The sequence below is a fragment of the Ricinus communis genome, chromosome 10 (genome assembly GCF_019578655.1).
Source record: "Ricinus communis isolate WT05 ecotype wild-type chromosome 10, ASM1957865v1, whole genome shotgun sequence".
NCBI classification, from domain to species: domain Eukaryota; kingdom Viridiplantae; phylum Streptophyta; class Magnoliopsida; order Malpighiales; family Euphorbiaceae; genus Ricinus; species Ricinus communis.
In genome coordinates this window covers 4,288,459-4,308,523 of record NC_063265.1, presented here as the reverse complement: position 1 = coordinate 4,308,523, position 20,065 = coordinate 4,288,459, and the positions used below count along the sequence as shown (strand labels likewise).

Genomic DNA, 20,065 nt, shown 5'->3' with positions numbered 1-20,065 from the left:
ATAAAGGAGAAAATTTTTGAACTGGCTACCCTTGCTAATCTTTTCTTAACCCTTGCTAATCTTTTCTTAATTCTATACTATTCTAATCGTAATAGAATTAATTAGTAATTAATCTTCTAATTCTAAAAAAAATTAATTAGTTATTAATCTCCTAGTCCTAATATAATTAATCTAATTCAGTTTTAATCCTATAATAACTTCATATAAATTCTTAATTTTATAAAAGAATTGATGAATTTCAATATATTACACTATATATATACCTATGATAAAGTCTAAATAATTTAATATAAATTTTTATAAAAATTGAAGATAGAAAGTCATAAAAAATAAAACTTTCTATTTTATTTTTTGACCTTAAATACATTTATAATCCTATAAGAAATTATTAATAAATTATAATATTATAATATATATATATATATATATATATATATATATATAATATTTATATATATTCTGAAATTCAAACAATTCAATATAATTTTTATATAAATTGAATATAGAAAATGATACTTTCACTTTTATTTTAGAGACACATTAACTCATACATTTTTATTATTATAATATTTTATCACTATAATTAATTATTACTTAATATTATTATAATTAATTTATTAAATAATTTTTATAATAATAATTTGCTTGGGCATGAATTCTAGATACTTATAGCGGCTTTCTTGTAATATTTATACAATAGTATGGTCGTTTTAGTCAGATCAAGAATCTTCTCTCTAGTACGTGTTGACTCACGGTCATCGACCGAGAACCGGTTTGCTGGGCAGTCATCATCTTCGTCACTGGGTTCAAACGGGTTTGCTCGTTGTGTTCATCGTCTTCCTATACTCTCAAGACTTCACTCACGGTCATCTCAAGAAGTTCTCCATAGACTGAGAAGTTCTCGAGTCTGAAGAATTGGTAATACCTCTGTAAACCCGTCTGTAGGTTTATTTTAATGGTTCAATTCAACCCGGTATGGTTTTGGTTATTGGGTTCTATGCATTGATTTGTCAGTTTCTTTTTTGTTGGAAGATAAAAATAAAATTCTGATTTCGAAATTGTTCTTCTATGAGTTAATCTTATATATTGTGATTGTGCTGATATGTGAGTTTGAAGGGGAGAGAGAGAAAGGAGATGTTAGGTGTCACCTTAATTTTTCAATCGAAATTTTATTTCAAATTGGTGAATAAGTGGATTCATACAGGGAATTTCTGTTTGTTATTTGTCAAATTTTTTTTCCCCTTCATTTTTTGTTTGTTATGTCCTGTGTAAATTTCTCTTTCCTCTAATTTTTAATCTTATATATGGAATTAATGTTTTTATCATCTGGTGTTTAATAGTAATGGAGGAAAAACCTAAAATGCTGGTGATACTATACGCAACTGAAACTGGTAACGCAATGGACGCAGCAGAGCGTATTAGCCGTGAAGCTGATCGCAGAGGCTGCCTTGTCACGCTTTGTTCTATGGACCAGTTTGATGCTGTAAGTTCTTTTTCTAAATTAGTTTTGCAGTTTCTTTGATTTTTTTTTTAAATATAAGTAGAAATGTGATATTTCCGTTAATTTTAACAGATGATGTAAGTTAAGTGAAATGTAAATCTTCTCTTTTATTTAAAAAGAAAATTATTTATTTTCTTATTGTATTTGGAAAGTCTAAAAATTCAAGAATTTGGTTCAACTGAATTCTATTTAAAAGTACAAGGCATTTTGAAATAAATAAATTCTTGCACATGAATTATTCCAAACAAGACCTAGACAAACAATCAAATTTTACGTTTGTTTTTGTTAGTTGAATGCTCTAATTTTACTAGATATAGTTTTTTTTTTTTTAATTTTCATTTATTTTAAATTTCTCTTGTTGCACTAAAAAGGAAAAATTGGAGGAAAGTGAAAGCAATTGCCTGTTGTAATTAGTTTTGTTTATAACAATACAGTCATCAATTATGATTAGCATTAAACTAAACTTTTTCATTGCTCCTTGAAATCAATGCTTACTAGTGTGTTAATTTTTGTAATGTCTCAGAGTTCTTTACCTCATGAAGGTACTATAATTTTTGTTGTTTCTACTACAGGCCAGGGAGATACACCAAACTCTATGAAGGTATCGATCATATAGTTTTTATTTATCTGTTTGTCTTAAGAAGAGGGTAAAAGGTCTCATTTTTAGTCTGTATCAATTATTTCTGCATTTCCCTTCTATATATGTAGGGCTTTTGGAGGTTTCTTCTGCAGAAAAATCTTACTAAGCAATGGCTGGAAGGAGTTCATTATGCTGTTTTTGGATTGGGTGATTCAGGTTACCAGAAATATAATGTAATGTAATCTCTTGGTTTCTTTTGTTGTAGGGGAACAATGGTATTTCTATTACTTCTGTTGAATAGTGTCATTTACTTCTTTACTGCTACTATTTTATTGGTCGTGCATGCGAATTGGAGAGTTTAGCTTTGAACTTAGTTGTTTCTTATGAATGTTTTACATATACTCTTGGGCACTTTCGGGATTCTTGCATGTTTTTAGCTTCTTTTGAGTATGCAACAGATAGTAATATTTGAATAATGTAGGTCTAAGTATATGAAACATGAGTAATGAAAAAGTATTCATCTTGGACTTTTCCTAGCTGTGTCATGCTAATGGAACATTCACAATAAACAATATTGATCTTCTAGAATGCTTTATTGACATAACTCTTAAAATTTGAAACAATCATATTTTGAATGCATCTTGTGGTCAACGATGGGCTATTTTATTGGAAGATTAAGATAACATATCAGGGAACATATTCCAAATAGCATTTGGATTATGAATCTTTTTTTGAAGGTTCTTCTGTTGCAAACTAGTTGATTAATCTTTTCATAATGATGTATTGTTCATGTGTGAAAAATGCTGCCCAATTTCTAAGGTGACATTAATTTTACCATTATCTTTATGTGCATTTCTTTTACATGCAACTTTTGCTCTTTTATTTTAACTGTGTATCATTTAATTTCATTGTTTCTAAAACTCATGGAAATATGTGAAACCAATTAGGAATTGCACTATAAAGTTTTTGTGTGAATGCATTTCCTTTGAAACTTCCCCAGTCTAAAAGATAAGAAGTTTGGTTCACTTCTATGTTCGTATGATCTTTTACCATCTAGCTCTGTTTGATTTTTATATTTTTCCAATTCAGAGCATTGTTGATAACCCATTATTTAAATTTTTGAAGTGCGTTTGCTAAAAATATTGTATTTTGTGGAATCATTTGACTGTAGCATGATATGATATTTTATCCAATAGCGCATATTCAAACCATGTAATTTTCATGTCCATTTTTGTAAATTTAAATGGGATTTGTTTTCATGCTGAGATGGCTGCAGTTTGTGGCTAAGAGGCTTGACAGAAGACTTTCAGATCTTGGGGCAACAGTTATTGTTGAAAGAGGTTTAGGAGATGACCAGCACCCTTCAGGGTACAATCACAATGAAATTCAATAATCTTTCCTTTATATAAAAAGAATTGGTTTTAGCTGAAAAAAAGTATGGCACTGAGTCTGATGCAAAATTTTGTACCCCAAAACATTGTTTTCTATTTCCAGGTATGAAGGTGCATTGGATCCTTGGATGTCATCCTTGTGGCATGCGTTGTATCTTATTAATCCTAAATTTCTCCCAAATGGCCCAGATTATGTGACCCCAGAATCAATGTTGATTGATCAACCGAAAGTCGCAATAAGATATCACAGAACTGACAATATTGACTTACAATTATCTACTGATGCAGGTAAATCACAACTGTTTAGAGTGCACTTTCTTATTGGGCTTTCCTGAAGTTTACATAGTTATTTTAATATCTTGACTTCCTCAATAGGTTTTATTATCATTGCATTTTGTTGTCCAATACATTCTTTTGCGAGAAAGAGAAGTGTATCCAAAATCACATGCTTTTTCTCTTCTTTAGTTCTGTGACAAGATTCTTGGTGATTATAAAATTCATCTTCAATTTGGTTGTGTCTGTCTCAGATTCAGAAAATATTCTTATGCAAATTGAGAGAGCTCGCTCTATGTCACCTGGAAAATCTGCCCATGACAAGAATAAGCCTGCCTGCTTTCTTAAAATGGTAATCATACATGCTTGTGTATCCCAGAGGGTGTCACATCTAAATAGCCATGATTCCAACTTTTATTGAATTTACAGTCCAGTAAAGTATAATAATTTCTCTTGAGTGCATTTATATGATTTTTATGTAAGTGCTGTTTTATTCTTTCAACTGGATTTGGAAACTGTATGTAGGTGCTTTTTCAGGGCTTCGTTGTAATATTCTCTTTCTAACTATCAAATTGTACTTGCTCAACTGTATCCTATTTTCTTTAGCTAGGTGCTTCCTCAAGAATTTTTTTTTTCTTTTCTATTTATAACTGGAAAATTATACTTACTTTCCTCTATCCTTGTTTCATTTGAATTTGTCCACGTAGGTCAAGAATCAATCATTGACTAAAGTAGGTTGTGGAAAAGATGTGCGCCATTTTGAATTTGAATCTGTTTCAACTGTAAGTCATTCTCGTTACATTCTAGTTATGTTGATCTAAATTTGCGTTTCTCTTCTTAGCATGTTCCACTTTCTATGTAGGCAATCGAATATGAAGTTGGTGATGTCCTTGACGTTCTCCCTGGTCAAAATCCTGCTGCAGTGGATGCTTTTATTCAGCATTGTAATTTGGACCCTGGATCACTCATCACTGTATGTCTTCCTGTATTGATTAATTGTGGATTGATCCTACCTTGCCATGCACATATTCTAGTGCCGGCAACTGGGTAGAGGTTTCCTTCTTTTTATTGCTTAAGGATTTTCACTGATTGTTGCAGCATATTTCATTATTGATTAGAGCATTATTTTGTCACATCTTCCTTTAGTGCATGTAATCTAAATCTGCATGATAAACTGCTTTGCGTTTAATCTTTGTCCTTCCAGTTATGAGCAATGTGTCTTGTTTCAGGTGCATCCTAGAGTGACAGAGTGTTCTCAAAGCAATACCCCGACTGTCCCTATCAAGCTTAAAAATTTTGTGGAATTGACAATGGATATTGCATCAGCTTCTCCTAGACGCTATTTCTTTGAGGCAAGGATCCTGTATGTCTTATATTCTTCTATCAAACTCTTTTAAGAGCAAAGTACCAAGGGCACCTTATTTAATGTTCTCGTTCTCTCATTTTCTCTGTTTCTCTGTCGCTGCATTATATTGATTCTGCTTAACAAGTTTGGAGTTGAGTTGTTGCAAAGACATATTTTGAATACGGTAAAAAGTATGAAAGAGAAACAGTGTTAGTAAATCCATAACTGAGCCACTTATCATTGATTATACCTTATTTGGCATATCAGCTGTACATGAAAAGTTTAAATCGTTGTTTGCTTGATAGGCAATAATTTCCCTAATTGATCTGCCTGGTTGTACTTCAGAACCATAAAGTTTCTGGTCACCTATTAGATTTCTAGCACTTTTTCATGATCATGAGAAAATACATTCTTTGCCAGCAAGATTGACCTTTTATATGTCTAAGAATGAGATGCTTGTCATTGATGTTCGATCTTTGGATATGTTCTAAAATTGTTCTAGCTTAACTAGCAATTCAAGCTCTGCCAAGAAAGAGTTTATTCTAATTTATTCAAATAACTCAGGTCTTTATTTTTCTTGATGGAGGATTTTGGGGAGCCAAATTTTTTAGCTTGCTCAGTTTTGGAATTGCTTTATACTTATAGGTCTATGCCATCTTGTGCTAGGCATTGTACTCACTGCTGTCAACTAGCACCTACAATTTTATTCCAGCATACTATTAGGCCTTTGGCCTGGCTGTCATGCCTCCTTCAAGGATCCCACCAGCAAATGGAGATTTAATCTCCATTCGTTGTGTCCCTCCTCCAGGGGAGTGATGTTTTCCCTCTCCTCTTACATAACTCCTAACGTGCACTAACAATATCTCTGGCAATAAAAAATAAATTAAAAAAAAAATTCATGCAAGCATTGGTCTCACAGAAATTAGACTCATGATTAATATATTAAGTCTTGCATCATATCCTGCTAGCTGGGTTTTGATGCTGGTACTTATGCTGTATGCTTGCTTGCTGGACTTTGTCTTCCGAATTGATAAAATCATTTTTTGATTTTTTCAGGTTATGAGCTTTTATGCAACAGCTCAACATGAAAAAGAGAGACTTCAATATTTTTCTTCACCTGATGGAAGAGATGATCTATACCAATACAATCAGAAGGAACGTAGAACTGTTCTGGAGGTGAGTTCTAGTAAACATATAATTGCTGCATTTTATCACTTTGTTCATTGTGCATCACTTGATAAGCATATTTCTTTTGAGGTTCAATTCCTTACAAATGTCAACAGTCAACGCACATTTTGTTTATTTTACTGTAATGAAGCCTGTAGTAGTGCAGACATAGAATTGTTTTGGGGGAGGCAGAAATGCAAAAGGGCATTGATGAAATGAGTAAGGTTCAATTTTGTTGTTATATTTTGAAAATCTTAATTTAATTGCTGTCAGAGGAGGGTGTAGGCATTTGTCCTTTTGCATAGTTAAAACATGATTGTTCTATGTTACATTACAAGGTTATTTATCATGACTCCTTTTGCTAAGTACTCTTATGAAAGGATTACCAACTTGTACCAATTGATATGCAAGTACATGTTGGTTTGTTTCTTGTGATCAATTATAGCTTCCAGCAGAATCTTGCAGTAGTAGCCTAGTAGGAGACTTGGCCTTACGCATTGATCTATTTAGTCCCTTCGAAACTACTTGTCCTCCTTGGGATGATGTAGAAGAAACTTTGTTTTTTATCTACTTTGAATTTTGTTGTTAGGGTCATTGGACAATGGCAAAATTATTAAATCTGTTGAATCTTCTACTTGTCAATGGAAATGTACTTATTATTCTCAATTGATTTGTGTTATTGAAATACAGGTATTAGAGGATTTCCCTTCTGTGCAAATGCCTTTTGAGTGGCTGGTACAGTTGGTTCCTCCATTGAAAACAAGGGCTTTTTCCATTTCTTCTTCCCCTTCAGCTCATCCCAATCAAGTGCACTTGACAGTGAATGTAGTGTCTTGGACAACACCTTTTAAGAGGAAGCGGACTGGTCTCTGCTCCATGTGGCTTGCCAAACTTGATCCACAACAAAGTACTGGTTGGCAATAGTGCAATTGAACTTCAGTTCCTTATTTTAAAAAGAGTAAATGTATTTATCACCTGAAGTTTGCAGGTATCTATATTCCAGCGTGGTTTCAAAAAGGTTCCCTTCCTCCACCACCTCCATCACTTCCCCTTATTCTTGTTGGACCTGGGACAGGATGTGCTCCTTTTCGTGGATTTCTAGAGGAAAGGACCATACAAGACATGTCTGGTGGAGCTGCTGCTCCCATTATGTTCTTCTTTGGTTGCCGAAATGAGGAGAATGACTTCCTTTATAGGGATTTGTGGTTGTCTCATGCACGAGATGGTGGCCTGCTTTCAGAAGAAAGGGGTGGAGGTTTTTATGTTGCCTTTTCAAGAGACCAACCACAAAAGGTTTATGTGCAACACAAAATTCGCAAGCATAGCCAGAGGATTTGGGATTTGGTGTTACGGGGGGCTTCTATCTATGTTGCAGGATCTTCAACCAAAATGCCTTCAGATGTAATGTCAGCCTTTGAGGACATTATATCCAAAGAGGCTGGGGTTTCAAGGGAAACTGCTCTGACACTTCTAAGGAGGCTGGAAAAGGATGGTAGATACCATGTGGAAGCATGGTCTTGACCGTTGCTTAGTTCTTTAGATAGCAGATCAATTCCATACGGGGGAAAGCATAATGAAGGTAATGTAACTTTAAATTGGTTCAAGCAATTGATACAACATTTAATTTAGTCTGATTACAGTGGAACATTTGTACCAATGGTGGGAGTATAGTAGGGTAGGAAACTGAAATATCTGAACTTTATAGTGCCTTCAAACCTGCATGTTTCAACTTCCAGCAACAGACAGACTCAGTCGTGTCCCTTGTGCTTTGATAGAAATGCCATATGGGCTGCACTGCGAGATCGAATTATTGATTATTTTCTTGGAGAACGTCGTGTTCATGGAATTGAAATTGCAGCAATCTCAAATGAATATTCCAGTCAGCATATTATCAGAATTGTAACCAATGACAAAATTCTTCAGTTATATACACTTGGTGAGATTCAAAATTTGCAGAAATTGGATATGGATATGGATATTGTAATATTTGGAATTTTTTTTTAATAAATGATAATATTAATAATAATTAATAAATGAATTTTTATTTAAATTAATTTAATTTTATTTTTATTTGGTTTAAATTAGAATGATTTAAATGAAAATTTTAATGTTAGATAAATAAAGGAGTTATTTTTATATTTAATTAATTTGATTTTTAAGAAATTAATTAAGTAAATTTTTTTAGAAATAAATTATATTTTTGGTTATTTAATTTTTTTTTCAAATGAATATTTATAAATTAAATTTTATACTTAAGAGTTATGGAAGAATCAGTAAAGAATATTTTATAAAAGAATTGTTGAAAAAAAGAGCATTTTAAATTAGCTAATGGTGTTAAATTTTAATTGAAATTTTTTAGCAAATGATTAATTAAATTAATTGTACTAGGAGTATCTAATTTATTTTGGAATAAGAATAAAAGTATAATTTTATTAATATGGAATTTTAATGAAAATTTATATGTTTGGTATTTTTGTAATTAAATATGTCTGTAAGGGTCTTTTGATAATTTTACAGTTAAAAGCAAGGGTAAATAAGTAATTTTTTTTTCAATAATTCTAATTTGGCTCAAATTAAATAGTTGGGGTTTAATTGAAAAGCTAAAGAAAAGTTGGAGGGTCAATCAGAAATCTTGTAGGATGAAATTGTTATTAATTAAAGAAGTTGAGGGACTAAATGGTAAGGAAAAAAAGTCTAGGGACTAATTGCCGATAAGGAAAGAAAGAAAAGAAAGAAAGGAAGAGGAGGGCATCAGGGTCGCGGAAGAGAGAAAGAGAGGAGGAAGGAGAGGGCGTCTACAGGTCGATCACGGGGCGACAAGCTTTGGCGAAAAGAGCGCCAGCCAAGCCTCAAGCCATGCTGCCGATACCAATGGCGGCAAGGTCGATCTTGTTTTGACCGATGAGTTGAGGGCTTCCTTTTGGGAGTGGCGGCATCGACTTTGGTGGCCAAAGGAGGGAGCCCCGTTTTCTGGCTTTCCGGTGAGCTCCGGCGAGGAGTGGATGATCGGAGGGTATATCCGGAATCTCCTCAGCTCAAGCTTTCCAATGGCATCAGTTTTGTGGCGATCGGACTCCATTTGAAAATTGACGGCCGAGATCGTCCGTAAATCTCTCTGGATGATCGGGGGTCGGATCGGGGATCGTCATCAGTGCGTCGTTTCGAGTCGGTTGGTGCGTTCGGATCGTCGATAAGACTCCGACGGCTGGAGGCGCGTCGACTGAGCGATCAAGCGTATCAATAATCCATCAGTTCTGCTTGCTCCACCTGAGGCATCGGAGTAGAACTAGGAGGTCGTCAAAGCTGTGAGTTAAAGTCATGTCTGTTTACATGTGTTATACTGAGATTTTACGAGATAATTCTGATTACATGAATTAATATTTTAATTAGTTATTTTAATCATTATTTATATAAGTTTCATTTTCTGCATTATGATTTTATTGTTTCTTGTTGACTCGGGATGAGACGGCTGTAGAACATGCTATTTGATGAGTGCACCGGTAATGAATCCGAGACTGATAGCAAAGAGGTAAAATAGTAAATTTAAAAAGGTAAATTTAGGACTTGCCATGGTCGAGCATTGCTCTCTGGAGTTAGTAGAGTGTGTTTGCCGGAGTAAAAATCTCTGGTCGAGCATTGCTCTTTGGGCGTCGGCTTATTTGGAAACCTAAGTAACCAACTAGATTTAAGGACCCTAGTCGAGCTTCGCTCTCTGGGCACCAGTCTTATTGGAGTAAGAGAGCCGAAAGGCTAAGAGAGTTAGTGATAATTAAGTGACTGAATTGAATTTAAGAATCCTGGTCGAGCTTCGCTCTCTGGGCGCCAGTTCTGTTAGAATGAGAGAGTCGAGATGTTAGTGTTGAGATTATAATTTTACTGAAGTACTCCGTCCCGTAGTATGTGAAAGTTATTTTTATTTAAGCATGGCATGACATGTCACGACCCCACTCGAGGGCCCGTGACCGGCACTAGGGAATGGGTAGGCGTAAGGCCACTGAATCCCGTAGTAAGCCTGACACTCACTAACTCAAACCAACCTCAACTCAAATTTTACGATTATTAATACCACAATTTACAGTAACATTAAATTTTACACAATTAAATCGGTCTGCCAGAAGAACTAGGCGAGACCCGAAACTCAGAAAATTTACAACTGATACATATACTATTACTACTGCAGAGAATCTAAGATTTTTACAGTTTGACATACCAAATCAAACACCACCCGATGATGAAGAAGTCGGGTTACTGAGTAAGAGTCGCGGGAAGACTAAACGATCACGAATCGAAAAATAGAAATGGGACCGGTACCTCAAGAGTGAGCTAAAATCATATATCTAAAACAGTTCCAAACATCTCAATATCACATTCATTTAATTTTAAAATAAATAATAAATCACACAAACCATACGTGTCATGTTAAAACATATGTATCATGCCATGCTTGAACACAAATTATTCCACACGCAACGGGACAGAGTACTTCAGTAAAACCCTAATCCCAAATCAACATCTCGATCAATTTCAAAACTTACGTCTCGACTAAGCTCACCTCTAATATTTCAACTCTCTTATTCCAATAGGACTGGCGCCCAGAGAGCAAAACTCGATCAGGGACCTTACCTCCAGCCTAGTCACTTATATCTCAACTCTCTCATTCCAACAGGACTGGTGCCCAGAGAGCAAAGCTCGATCAGGGACCTTACCTCCAGCCTAGTCACTTGAATTCTAAATAAGCCGACGCCTAGAGAGCGTTGCTCGATCAGGGACCTTAACTCCGGCAATCATCTGAACTCAGCCCAGAGAGCAATGCTCGATCAGGGCAAACAAATCCATAATAGCCTTATTACCTATCTCTAATCATTACCGGTGCGCACACGGTCCTGATGTAACCCATCAGGTGGCCTGTTCTACTAAAGCCTCATCCCGAGTCATCATGCAATATTAAAATTGATGATAAAGGGAGAACATATTTAAATAGTAATTAAAAAGCATCATGCATATAATAGTAATTAAATGAATAATTGGAATTGCAAATGAACAGTAGCAAATCAAATTTTATGTATGACACGTACATAAGTGATATATGACTTTAACTCACTGGTTTGACGACCTCCTAACTCTGCTCTGGTGCCTCGGTTGGAGCGAGCCGGACAAACAGACTATCTAGTCACGAAAAACAATTTATCAAAACGCGGAAACAATCGATCATTAATCCTAGGTCTAGACTCCTAGGACTAACTGTCTAAGAATCCTGATTCGGAAGAATGCTACCGAAAATCCGGCAGAACCTCCCCTACAACATGGATATTTACCCCCCGTAAAAACGGGTCTAAGACCTGCCAGAAAAACACTTCAAATACTTAACAATTCAAACAACGGGAGTCGGGTCCCCAAACTTCACTATTTTCCTGACTCCGCTACACAGCACAAAACACGAGGCAGGCAACTGACAAATAATTATTTTTCACTCACAAATATCATCAAATACTCAATATAAACCATTAGACACACAATTAAACCAAGAATTCTAAAATTACGGCCGGAGAAAATTACGAGATTGATCTCGGGCTCTGGACACCACTCGGAGTCCGATCGTCGATCCGAACTCACCATCGGACTCGAAACAACGCGCTGACGACGATCCCCGCTTTCAATTTTTCGATCTGACACCCGATCATCCGGAGAGATTTGCGAATGATCTCGGCCGTCGATTCACAAACAAAGCCCGATCGCCACGAAACCGGTGCCAATGCGAAGCATGAGCTGAGAAGAGTCCTTTGATAAGCTCTGATCAGCCTAGCCTCTTCGGAGATGGCCAAAAGCTTAAAACCAAGCTCGCCGACGAAACTTCCTTCACGCAACTTTCTTTTCCGGCAATCCCACAACGCGATTAAGGCCGGAAAAGAAGGCTTGCACCTCACTAGTCATTTTGAGACCGGAATCGCTCGAAATGGTCGCCAGAAACTCCTTCTACAACGGTGAGAAGCTGCGATCGCCCCTCGCTGATTAAATGCCACGCCGCCCCATCGCCACCGCTACCATCGTAGCCACGGCCGTGCACTGCACCCGCCGAGCCCCGAATGGGGCGCCTCCCCCTCGCCATGGAAGCCGACGTCCCCAAGCTTCCTCCCTGATTCCTTTCTCTTCCTCTTCTTTTCCTTCTCGATTTTTCTTTCCTTCCAATATCAACATTAGGCCCCTGAACTTTTTCTTATTATATTTTGGTCCCTCAACTTTCTTAATTACTTAAAATTTCATCCAGCAAAATTCTAATTCAACTCCTAAACTTTCATTTAGCCTTTCAATTAAGCCCCTAACTATTCAATTTGGGCCAAATTAGAATTATTAAAAATATATAATTACAAAGATACCCCTGATCCACATATTTATTTACAAAAATACCAAACTCACAAATTTTCATTAAAACCCCATAAAAATAAAATTATACTTTTAATCCTTATCCAAAAATAATTTTCCAATTAAGTCCTACACATAATTAAATTAAATAACCAATTTGCTAGATATTTTCCAACTTAAAATTAAATACCACTGGTTAATTAAAATACCAATTTCTCCAAAATTCTTTTATAAAAACATCCTTTACAATTTCTTCCAAAATTTTCCAATATATAATTTTACTTATATAAATATTCATTTGGAGAAAATTTGAATAACCAAAATAATCATTTCTCAAATAATTTACTTAATTAATTCTTAAAATTTCAAACTAATTAGGTATAGAAAAATAACTCATTCAATTGACTAATATTAAAATTTCCATTAAATCATTTCAAATTAAACCAAATAAAAATGAAGCTAAAATTAACTTAAATAAAAACTCATTATTAAATATATAAAAATTCCGGGTATTACATGACACGTTTATTTTTACATGACTTATTATTTATTTCAAATTAAATAAATGTGTTATGTAAGTGTTGTAAATTCTTTTCGATATATAATTTTAACTCACTTTCGAGACTAACAGTCCCAATTTTACTGTTTTTCAAATCTGTGATTGTTAGTCTTCCCGCGACTCTTATCTAGCAACCCGACTCCTTCATCATCGGGTGATATAATTGATTTGGTATGTTTGACTTGTAAAATCTTAGATTCTCCGCAGTAGAAATAATAGATTTATCAGTTGTAATTTCATGTAGTTTCGGATCTTGCCTAATTCTACTGATTGCCTAATTCTACTGACAGACCGAATTAAATATGTAGAATTTAATGGTTAAGATAAATTGTGATATCAGTAATATTAGATGAGATTTAATTAAGTTACTGAGTGTCAATACTTACTACGGGATTCGGTGGTCTTACGTGATGTGAATCCAAGTTCAAAGCTTAAAGAGATCCAAGATCCATTAATAGTACAAGAAGGCCCAACCACAAGGTCCAAATCTAAGAAGCTTCAACAAGCCATATTGGGTTTAATTAGGGACATTTGGAAAGCCCAAGAACTTCAACCCGATAAGGCATCCATGGAGGCCCAAGGAATAATATTTAACTTGTTTTTGTGTTAATAACAATTAGGGTTACATGTAGCAACCATACAAGTTAATGTGGTAATTAATACCAAGTAATGGCTATCAATGTGGGTAGTGGTTATTAAGAGCCACCATATACAAGTTAATGGGGTAATTAATACCAAGTAATGGCTATTAGTGTGGATAGTAATTACTAAGGCCATTTAAGAGTAAAAGTAATCCTATGTGTGTGAGTCTATTTTAGTAGTGTGTGCATGGACTTGTACTCTATATAAACAAGTCATTTTCTTTCTTTTGGAGCATGATTGAATTTGATATATGAAATTTTGTTTGAGTTTTATTGTGAGGAATTTTGTCTTTAATTTCTTGCTTGAACTTTGTGACTTATCAAGCTTTATTCTAGCTTGTGGTGTCAAAATCTAAATCTTTGTTTTCTTGTTATTTATCAAACTTTCTTGTTTGTGGCATAAGAGGAAATTCAAAGTCTATCTTAGTATCTTTATCCTTGTTGGTAAAGGGGTTAAGTAGCATCCATCTTCTTACTTCAATCTTTGAACGATCCGAATTTGTGGATTAAATTGGTAATTTCTAGTTTTCTTCTAATTCAACTTATCATAGTATTTTTTGCTATTGGGGAGTTAATTGATGAAACCTACAATTCCCATCATAAGTGGTATCAGAGCATTGGCTCGAGATTGAGGTTTGCGTATCCAATACTATCTTTTAATTCTTAATATCTTGTGTTCATCTTATATTTTGCACCTTTTACCATCTATTGTTCTTGTTATTATTATTTTTTTTATCTTTATTCTTCTTATCTCAAGATTTTGTTTGCATATATCAAAAAAAAATCGTCCTAAAAGAAAAAAATTGTTATCTTTGATATTCTTGTGTTAGATCTCAGATTACATAAAAAAAAAATTTGACTCTTCATATTCCATTGAGATCTATCTTTATAATTCTATATCTTTGTGTTCTTTGATGATCTATCTTTGTTTTTCATTTCTATTAGCCTATTTGCTACAATTTGTTCATTTCTTTAAGCCTACCTTATTATTTTCTTGTTAGCCTACCTTATTTTTTTTTATTATTGATTACTACATTCTTGAAATTTTATTTGATTGAGAAACTTAGTTCATCTAAGAAATCAAAAGCCAAATTTGAGAGGTAAAAGGCAAGAGTGTGAGATCATTAGAAAAAAAAAAAGCCAAAATTGAGTGTAAACACGAGTGGTATACATCAATTTTGAGTGAAACACGTGAGGGAGTGTTGTGAGATTGTTTCTTTCTATTTTTTCTTTTGTTAAAATTTTAGGTTTTACAATCATGTCAAAAGACACAAGTTCTTCTTCTACAAATGATCATGTGATTCAAGTTATGCAACAACAATTCGAAAGAATGTTTAATATGATGGTGGGAGTCAATGAAAAATTGGAGAGGCATGATGGCATCCTTAACCAATTATAAGGAGAGCCTAGACGAATGAGACATCCACCAATTGACCAAGAGGAATATGAAGGAGAGGATGTTTTGGATGATGATCAAGTCACCTTGGTGGGACAACAAATCAATCCTAGGAGACAAGCTAGGAGAGGACATCCAAATGATGATGTTGATCGCAACCTTGGAAGCATCAAAATGAAGATTCCTTCATTCCAAGGAAGAAATGATCCAGATGTGTACCTTGAATGGGAGCGGAAAGTGGAACTCATCTTCGAATGTCATAATTATTCGGAGGAGAAAAAGGTAAAACTTGCTGCTGTTGAGTTTAGTGATTATGCAATTATTTGGTGGGATCAATATTGCAAGAAAAGACGTAGAAATAGAGAGGCCCGTGGAGTCTTGGAGAGAAATGAAGCAAATCATGAGAAAGAGGTTTGTTCTAAGCCACTACTATAGAGAGCTTCATCAAAGGTTACAAACTCTAAATCAAGGATTCATGAGTGTGGAAGAGTATCACAAAGAAATGGAGAAGGCTATGATTAGAGCAAATGTGGTAGGAGATTGTGAAGCTATCATGGCAAGGTTCTTGAGAGGGCTAAACAAAAACATTGTTGATGTTGTTGATTTGCAACATTATGTGGAGATTGAAGATATGGTGAATTTGGCCATGAAAGTGGAAAGGCAATTGAAAAGAAAGAGGTATGATTCTAAACCAAATATGGGTTCTTCTTCTTCTTGGAAAAATTCTTAGGGGAAAAAGGATGATAAACCTTTTACTAAGTCAAAAGTGGAAGAAACTAAACCTAAAATTGACTTGGGTAATAAGGGAAAGGGTGAGAATCAACCAACCCAAACTAGGGGAATCAAATATTCTAAGTGTTTGGGTCATGGGCACATTGCTAGGGAATGTCCAAATAAGAAAGCTATAATTCTAAGGAATGGTGATATTGAGTCGGAGAGTGAAGGGGATAGTGATGATGATATGCCTTCTTTAGAAGATTGTAGTGATGTTGAATGTGCTAAGGGAGATAATCTTGTTGTTCAAAGAACATTGAGTTTGCAAAATAAACATGATGTCCATAGGGAGCAAAGGGAAATTTTTTTTCATACTCATTGTTTGATTTCTAACAAGTTGTGCAACATGATTGTGGATAGTGGAAGTTGTACCAATGTAGCAAGCACTCTGCTAGTGGAGAAATTGAAGTTGCCTACTACCAAGCACCCAAGACCATACAAGTTGCAATGGCTTAATGAAAGTGGAGTTGTAAAGGTAAATAAGCAAGTTTTAATTTCTTTTCAAATTGGTAGATATAAGGATGAGGTGTTGTGTGATGTGTTGCCAATGTTGGCCGGACATATGTTGTTGGGGAGACCTTGGCAATATGATAGAAGGGCTAGTCATGATGGATTCAAGAATATGTATACTTTGACTATGGATGGAAAAAGGTTTAACCTTGGACCATTAACTCCAAAATAGATTTTTGAAGACCAAATGCGCATCAAGCAACAATATGAAGAAATGGGTTCTTCATTGCGAAATTCTTTGGGAAGGGAAACCTTTGAGAGTAAAGAAAAAGGTGAGATGAGTGAACCTAAAAATTCCAATTCTCTTGACCAAAATGGGAAACACATGGTGAGAGAAAACAAAGAAGGTTCAAATGAAAGAAAAATGAGTGTTTATGCAAAAATGAGTGATGTGAAGGAAGCTATGCTTTTGAGACAACACATGCTTGTACTTATGTACAAGGAGATTTTGCATATTTCTAACGAAATAACCAATTGTTTGCCTAGTGTTGTTGTTGATCTTTTGCAGGTTTATGAAGATTTATTTCCGGAAGAAATTTCAAATGGTTTGCCACCTAAAAGAGGCATTGAGCACCAAATTGATTTCATACCTGGAGCAAGCATTCCAAATAGACCAGCATATAGATTTAATCCGGAAGAGACCAAGGAAATCGAAAAGCAAGTGAGTGAGCTTATGGAGAAGGGTTATGTTCATGAAAGCATGAGTCCATGTGCCGTACCCGTCTTGTTAGTGCCTAAGAAAGATGGAACTTAGAGAATGTGTGTTGATTGTCGTGCCATCAACAAAATCACGGTGAAGTATAGACATCCCATTCCTAGGCTAGATGACATGTTGGATGAATTGCATGGTTCATATTTGTTTTCAAAAATTGATTTGAAATCTGGTTATCATCAAATTAGAATGAGAGAAGGTGATGAATGGAAAACAGGTTTTAAAACTAAACATGGTTTATATGAGTGGTTAGTAATGCCTTTTGGTTTAACTAATGCACCAAGCACTTTCATGAGATTGATGAATCATGTTTTAAGAGCATTCATAGGCAAATTTGTTGTTGTCTATTTTGATGATATCTTGGTTTATAGCAAAAATTTAGATGAGCATGTACAACATTTGACTTGTGTTTTTGATGTGCTTAGAGAAGAGAAGTTGTATGCTAATCTAAAGAAATGTTGTTTTTGCACTAATGAAATTACTTTTCTTGGATATATTGTCAATGACAAGGGTATTCATGTTGATCAAGAAAAGGTAAAAGTAATTAGAGAATGGCCAACACCTACAAGTGTAAGTGATGTAAGAAGCTTTCATGGTTTAGCTAGCTTTTATAGAAGGTTCATTAAGAATTTTTCTACCATAGCTGCACCTTTAACTGAATGCATAAAAAAGAATGTTGGTTTTAAGTGGGGAATTGAACAAGATGAGGCTTTTAACTTGCTAAAAGACAAATTAAGTTCTGCACCCTTGTTATCTTTGCCAAATTTTACTAAACCTTTTGAGATTGAGTGTGATGCAAGTGGCATAGGTATTGGAGGAGTTTTGATGCAAGAAGGCAAGCCCATAGCATTCTTTAGCGAAAAGCTAAGTGGAGCAAGTCTAAACTACCCTACATATGACAAGGAGTTCTATGCACTAGTGAGGGTTCTAAAGACATGGCAGCATTACCTTGGCTACAAAGAATTCATAATTTACACTGACCATGAGTCCTTGAAGTATCTCAAAGGACAAGGAAAGCTCAACAAGAGACATGCAAAATGGGTGGAATTCATTGAATCCTTTCCGTACATCATTAAGTACAAGCAAGGGAAAGAAAATGTGGTGGCCGATGCATTATCAAGAAGGTATGCCTTGATCTCTAAACTTGATGCAAAATTATTAGGATTTGAATACATAAAAGATCTTTATTCTAATGATCCTGATTTTGCTAATGTTTATGGGGTATGTGAGAAAGGGGGTTTTGATAAGTTCTATAAGTTTGATGGTTTTCTTTTTCGGGAAAACAAATTGTGTGTGCCACAAAGTTCTTTGAGAGAGTTACTTGTGAGAGAGGCACATGGTGGAGGTTTAATGGCACATTTTGGGATTAAAAAAACTTTAGATATATTGGGTGACCATCTTTTAGCCACACATGAAAATGGATGTTGAGAGAATTTGTGAGAAATGCATTACTTGCAAACAAGCCAAATCCAAAGCAATGCCTCATGGTTTGTATACACCTCTTCCCATACCAAATGAACCTTGGGTAGATATTTCTATGGACTTTGTTTTAGGATTACCTAGGTCCAAGGGAGGGAGAGATTTTATTTTTGTTGTTATGGACAGGTTTGGCAAAATGGCACATTTCATTCCATGTCACAAGGCGGATGATGCAACCCATATTGTCAATCTATTCTTCAAGGAGATTGTAAGGCTACATGGAGTGCCAAAGACCATTGTGAGTGATAGGGATGTTAAATTCCTAAGCCACTTTTGGAAGACTCTTTGTGGAAAGATGGGGACAAAGCTTTTGTATTCTACAACTTGTCATCCGCAAACGGATTGATAAACAGAGGTGGTCAATAGGACACTTGCAACACTTTTGAGGGCTATCATCCAAAGAAATCTGAAGAATTGGGAAGAATGTTTGCCACATGTGGAATTTTCTTACAATAGGAGTGTGCATGGTTCAACAAATTGCTCACCCTTTGAAGTTGTGTATGGATTCAATCCATTGACTCCATTAGATTTGCTACCATTGCCGTTGGACAAAGCTAATTTAGAGGGGAAACAAAAAGCTGAATTCATCAAGACTTTGCATGAAAAGGTGCGTGCAAACATTGAGAAGAAGACACTCTAATATGAAAAGCAACACAACAAGGGGAGGAAGCAAGTCATTTTTGAGCCTGGAGATTGGGTGTGGGTGCACTTGAGGAAGGAAAGATTTCCTAACCAAAGGAAATCAAAGCTTATGCCAAGAGGAGATGGTCCTTTTAGAGTGCTTCAACGCATCAACAACAATGCCTACAAGCTAGAACTTCCAAGTGAGTATGGCAATGTTAGTGCTACTTTCAATGTTAGTGACTTGTCTTTGTTTGATGTAGGTGATGAAGATGATGGAGCTGATTTGTGGACAAATCCTTTTGAAGAAAGGGGGAATGATGTGAATCCAAGTTCAAAGTTTAAAGAGATCCAAGATCCATTAATAGTACAAGAAGGCCCAACCACAAGGTCCAAATCCAAGAAGTTTCAACAAGCCATATTGGGTTTAATTAAGGACATTTGGAAAGCCCAAAAACTTCAACCCAATAAGGCATCCATGGAGGCTCAAGGAATAATATTTAACTTGTTTTTGTGTTAATAACAATTAGGGTTACATGTAGCAACCATACAAGTTAATGTTGTAATTAATACCAAGTAATGGCTATCAATGTGGGTAGTGGTTATTAAGAGCCACCATATACAAGTTAATGGGGTAATTAATACCAAGTAATGGCTATTAGTGTGGATAGTGGTTACTAAGGTCATTTAAAAGTAAAAGTAATCCTATGTGTGTGAGTCTATTTTAGTAGTGTGTGCATGGATTTGTACTCTATA

At 35.1% G+C, this 20,065-nt stretch overlaps 1 protein-coding gene and 1 pseudogene across 8 annotated transcripts; both read left to right on the top strand.

Annotated features, from left to right (window-relative positions):
- Positions 1-707: 707 nt before the first annotated feature.
- LOC8260241 (NADPH-dependent diflavin oxidoreductase 1) lies at positions 708-8,291 on the top strand. Of its 8 annotated transcripts, none has more exons than XR_001536090.2 (14): positions 708-918; positions 1,341-1,483; positions 2,025-2,102; positions 2,210-2,314; positions 3,358-3,449; positions 3,576-3,760; positions 4,000-4,097; positions 4,453-4,527; positions 4,608-4,718; positions 4,975-5,097; positions 6,147-6,266; positions 6,948-7,170; positions 7,246-7,836; positions 8,033-8,291. XR_001536090.2 is itself a non-coding variant. In XM_048369776.1 (13 exons), the coding sequence occupies exons 2-13, from the start codon at positions 1,343-1,345 to the stop codon at positions 7,776-7,778; spliced, it is 1,884 nt and encodes a 627-aa protein (XP_048225733.1). In that variant the 5' UTR covers positions 708-918; positions 1,341-1,342; the 3' UTR covers positions 7,779-8,291. The 8 variants fall into 8 exon arrangements, 6 of the variants coding, with proteins under 6 accessions (XP_048225733.1, XP_048225735.1, XP_048225737.1 ...); XR_001536089.2 differs by having other exon boundaries at positions 7,963-8,291; XM_048369776.1 differs by having other exon boundaries at positions 7,246-8,291.
- Positions 8,292-14,975: 6,684 nt separating this feature from the next.
- On the top strand, positions 14,976-19,760 carry LOC125371372 (annotated as a pseudogene).
- Positions 19,761-20,065: the final 305 nt, after the last annotated feature.